Source organism: Pinus tabuliformis, chromosome 5_1 (genome assembly GCF_031772625.1).
Source record: "Pinus tabuliformis cultivar Carrire ecotype Pingquan chromosome 5_1, CPIR1, whole genome shotgun sequence".
Classification (NCBI taxonomy): domain Eukaryota; kingdom Viridiplantae; phylum Streptophyta; class Pinopsida; order Pinales; family Pinaceae; genus Pinus; species Pinus tabuliformis.
Window position 1 is genome coordinate 317,532,768 of NC_142305.1, and position 5,557 is coordinate 317,538,324.

General features: G+C 34.5%; 1 protein-coding gene across 1 annotated transcript; it reads left to right on the forward strand.

Annotated features, from left to right (window-relative positions):
• Positions 1 to 505: 505 nt before the first annotated feature.
• LOC149164640 (uncharacterized) lies at positions 506 to 922 on the forward strand. The gene has a single exon (XM_089429563.1). It carries the CDS (start codon positions 506 to 508, stop codon positions 920 to 922), a length of 417 nt encoding a protein of 138 aa, XP_089285689.1.
• The last annotated feature ends 4,635 nt before the right edge of the window (positions 923 to 5,557 follow it).

The window sequence follows — 5,557 nt, forward strand, 5'->3', positions numbered from 1 at the left end:
GGAAATGGGAGGTTATTTCCATGGATTTCATTACAAGATTGCTAAGGAAATCATGGCAACATGACTCGATCATGGTTATGGTTGACAGGTTGAGTAAGATAACTCACTTCATTATAGCAAAGTCTACTAATTCATCTATCAAGGTGCCTCAAATATTCATTAATGAGATAGTGAGGTTGCATGGGTTTCCCAAGAGGATTGTATCAGATAGATATGCCAAGTTAACTTCCAAGTTTTGGAAGGAATTGTTTGCAGACTTAGGTACAAAACTATCCTTTAGTACAACTTATCATCTGCAAATATATGGTAAAATAGAGAGAATCAACAAGATCCTTGAGGATATGTTGAGGATGTATGTCATGCATCAACAAAGAAAGTGGGAGTATTTTCAACTACTGGAGTTTGCTTATAATAATGGGTATAAAAAATCCTAAAGATAAGTCCATTTAAGGATCTCTATAGAAGGAGTTGTAATACTCCTATCAGTTGGAGTGATCCAATGAGCATGGTGTTGATTGAACTTGATATGTTGAGGGATATGGAGCAAGAAATACATGTTATCAAAAAGAAATTGAAGGCAACTCAGGATAGGCATAAGAGTTATGTGGATCAACATAGAGCATTCAAGGAGTTTCAGGTTAGAGATCATGTGTACTTACGTATCAAGCCAAAGAAGCGCTCCTTGAAGATTGGATCATGTGCGAAGTTGGCGTCTTATTACTGTGGACCCTTTCAAACCCTTGAAAGGATTGGATCAGTGCCATATAGACTTGCTTTTCCTCCATCAGTGAAAATACATGATGTTTTTCATGTTTCCCTACTTGAAAGATATGTACAAGATGTTGATCATGTGATTGATTGGTTGGTATTGCATGTGGAACCAGAAGGAGAATTCCATCCAGAGCCTCAATGGATCGTGTAGAAAAGGAAGCTCATGCTCTGGAACTGAGCGACAGGGAATATAAAGTGCAATGGAAGCACTTTGGGCCCGAGGAAGCTACATGGTAATGGTTGATCATATGTGGGAATTATATCCTTCTTTATTTCTTGGTTGAAGAAAATTTTCTGATATATATATCTATATCTATATGTATATATATATATATATATATATATATATATATATATATATATATGTATACATATATATATATATGTATATATATATATATATGTATATATATATATATATACATATATATATATATACATATATATATATACATATATATATATATATATATATATATATATACATATATATATACATATATATATGTATATATATACATATATATATACATATATATATGTATATATATATATATATATATATATATATATATATATATATATATATATATATATATATATATATATATATATATATATATATATATATCATCTTGAATAATGCATTAATCTATGCTTACAAAGATCCAATAAGAAGTATTTTTGTCATGTTTTCAATAGTTCTGTCTTGTCATAAGAGTCATTAAACATTGAGGACGATGTTCCCCCAAGGGGGAGGGATTTGTTAAAGCCTCAAGTTGAATTTCCATGTAAATATATAATGTATGAACATTATAAAAAATAAAATCAAACCAAGGTCATGGGACACATATTCCAAATTGAATGAGGGGAAAAAAATTATATTAGGATCCACTTGTCGTTAGTTATATATTGGCTATAGAAATTGGCATTGGAAAGAGGAAAAAGGAAATAAATGGAAAATTAATTTGCATTGGTCATTGAGGATATGAGGAAAAATGCAAAAGGAATAAAGGAAAATGAAATAAATTCCACTTTAGTAGGTGGGGAAGAGAAGGAGATAGGAAAAGGATAAAGATAGTAAAATAATTTGCATGTAGGGGAAAACGAAGAAAAAGAAAAAGAAATAAAAAAGATTGGAGAGAGAACACTACAACAAGAGAGAACAAGGAACACAAGGAAGACATAAGGAGATACATGAAAGGAAATAAAGTAGCATAGGAGGAATTTTGATGGCGGCCAAGAAGAAGGTGTCAACAAAAACTAGCAAAGGAAGAAAAGAACAGAGAAAAGAGCAACCAACAACATGATTATTGCAAGTAAAAATGTGCATGTTTGATTATCTTTCTAGGATTTGAATCCATGGTTCATGCATTGGTTTAGGGGTCATTTTCATTGTCATTGGAATGGAGATTTTACTAGATTGTTGGTAATGTACAACCTTGCATTATTCTATTTCCTAGATAGCCATGATGTAGTGGGTTCCCTGTTTGATTGAGATTTGGATGCAAATAGATTTTGGATCCTAATTGAGGTGGTCTCAGGAAAACACAAAGGGTTGAGGGTGGAGATGGTTTTCTCCGGTTAGCCCTTGATAGGTGGCTTGAGGCAAAAAAAATCCTTTGGGTATGGTGAAATAATTTTGAGGCGTCCAAGCTTGTATTGGTTTTGGTGATTTCTAGACCTAGTATTAAGTGAAATCATTGTGGCTTGAGGATGGAGGTGGTTTTTGTAACACCCTCCTCTCACATTTACCTAGGATAACTAGTCCATGAGCGTAAATATGTGATGACGAGTTACTATGATATGATTCAACTCCCCATGTATAGTTAAGAAAGTGGAATCAACACACCAGAAACCAAACTAACCTTCACGAGGAGCCACAAAACCCCTAGGGACTAACCAACCACTCTAATTACCCAACCAATGAGTCAGATTTCTTTTTTAGTGAGATAGACCCCTAGTCGCTCCCATGATAAGCCCTCCAAGTGATTGAAACTATTCAATCTCTCCCATAGCAATGCATTCTAGTGATTGCAGCCTTTTTTGGGTAGTTCTATGTGAGTGACCTCGAAATCTAAACCACTTTTTTCAAGGCCAAGACTCAGGCCTCTACCAAGAACTTCATGAAATTATTAGAAATGGTAAATAAAAATGAAATAAGGCTACTAATGCAAACTCTTGAAGAATGACTTGACTTGACCCCTACCAACCATGACAATCATTTCACCAAACATATCATAGACATGTAATGTACAGGTCATAAATACACATCTGAACATAAGGGTGTCATACTTATTTGAGAATCATCAAGAAGGGCTAATGCCTCCTCATAATAGAGCAAGATCATATATTAGGTCATGCATTCGTTAACATTTCATATACTAATAAAAACATGATGAGAGCCATAACTCAAGTCTGTCATAATCCATGCTTATAACCAGAAGAATAACAATGATAGAGAAGCCATTAAAACCACATATTAACAAGTGTATTTACACATGAAATACAAGGGAAAAAGAGCTCTTATTAACATATGCAAAAGCTAACCAAGTCAAGGAATTCCACGTACCACTTGACTGTTTATTGGGTTGAATCAAATATTTCTTTAAGCCAATCACACTCGTGCGATATTCCAAGCATGAATGTGGTACTCACAACAAAACTAATCAAGTCTTCCTCGGGCTTTACCATATATCACGCAAATACCAATGAAGGATTCTTAGGTCTGAAACCCTCATCTATACAACTAGGCTTTACTGTAATTCTTCCAAGGGATTCCTAGGCCCAAACAAGAAACATATACTACCAGGTTTTACCACAATCCCACCATATACCATTCCAGGGATCACTAGGACTATTCAATCATGGTTGCATATGGATCTCTCCACTTAAACCATGAGGAATTTTTCCATCTCCACCCTCTAGGATTTATGATATATCTCACCATTTACTCATCGAGGATTCCTAGGCCAAACAAGAGTACACACAACCAAGATTTACTGCAATCCCACCTTTACTGATCCAAGGAATCTAGGCCTTGTTATTTTTACTGAGACCACCCCACTCAGTTTCGAAACCATTTAGCAATCCAGCTCAACCAAGTAAGAGCAACCCCATCACACCATAACTATTTGGAAATGGAATGGAAAGACTAAAAACCATTGTCATGCCTAGCAAAACCCATGCCAATGACAAAAGAGAACCAAAAACATACATGCATTTACTATGCATGCCAAAAATAGTAAGGAAATCATACATGCAACTAAATACCCGCAAGTAATCGCATTGTAGCCATTTGATCCAATTCTTCCTTTCTTCATCTTGGATTCCCTTTACTTCCTTGTTCTTCCTTTGCCTTCCTCCTTCCAATGCTAGAGTGCTCCAAGAATTCTCTAAGTGTGTAAGAGTATGAGAGAGTAGAGAGAATAGAGAGAGAGCTCCAAAACTAAACTGATAAAAGGTTGTGAACTGATCCTCATAAGCCTTTTTATTAATGAGGCCTCTATTTTCTTCAATTGACATTATTTTTCCTTCATTTTCCTCCTCACATGCAACCTATGACATTTCACCTTCCTTTTCTCCTAATTTCCATTCTTTTCATAAATAAAATGCCAATAATTGCCTCTTTACTTTCCAAATCCTTTTCCATTTCCTCTGCCAATATACTTTAGCCATATTAAACCACATGCACACCCACTAGCATGTTTTTCCCAACATTCATCTTGGAATATGTGTCCTATGACCTTGGTCTTATTTTTCCTTTACTAACTTTATTACATGGATTTTTTTAACATGCGGTTGTTATAGGTTTCCTCTAGATTTCCTATTTGGATATGTTTTGGCTTATCCCATGTAATCACAAACTTAGGCTTGGAATATGTCATGGGTGTGATAGGGATGGAAGAAATAATTGGTTCAACCCCAATCTATGGTCAAGTGGAATGTGGAAGTCCCTAACTTGCTTGTTACTATAAATATGTTAACATGTGTTATTCTTTAATGAGATCAAGAAGATCAATAGAAAAAATTTTGGTTTAATGTGTTGATTATGTGACTAGTTTTTCATGGTTTCATTTTTTATTAAGTGTATGTTACATGCATAGTGTAATTATTTTTATACGAAGTTCTCATATTATTGGTCCATTTCATGGTTGACAGGATCTTGGATAATTTATATGGATGCATGTGTTAATATTTGTTTGTTGAAACTAGTATGAGAGGGCAACAAGCCTTCCTGATAAACATATAATGAAACTAATGTAAGCAATGAACAACCTATGCATTCATGACCTACAGGTACCATAGTCACAAAATGTTTCTATAAATGAATAATAAGTTTTGAGAAAGCATGAGCCACAACAGAGTCTAAAAAAAGAGAATGAAGACTTATACCTACTATTGACACTGTTATAGAATATTTCGGGCATTTTCCTTGAGTGTTGACCTTAGAATTCGAGAACAAGTTTCATGGCCACACTGTCAAAACTAGGAAATTATGGTCATAGTCACACTCAGGATGGGTTATGTGTACAACTGAAAGCCTCAGCTATAATAACAGACCTACATGAATGCAACTGGGAAGTAAATTAGGTAAAGGAGAGGTCTAAGGTCAAGAAAAATGATAAGTAGGTAAATATAGGTTGATAGCAGTGTGACCATGTATCTCTAGGTGTTTGCAGTAAATTGTAGCAAGCAGAGTCCATTTCTATAACTGCATCTTGGAAGTTGGGTCATGCATAGTAACTCTCAAGCTCATGTTTACCCTAATAATAATGTAAAAGTT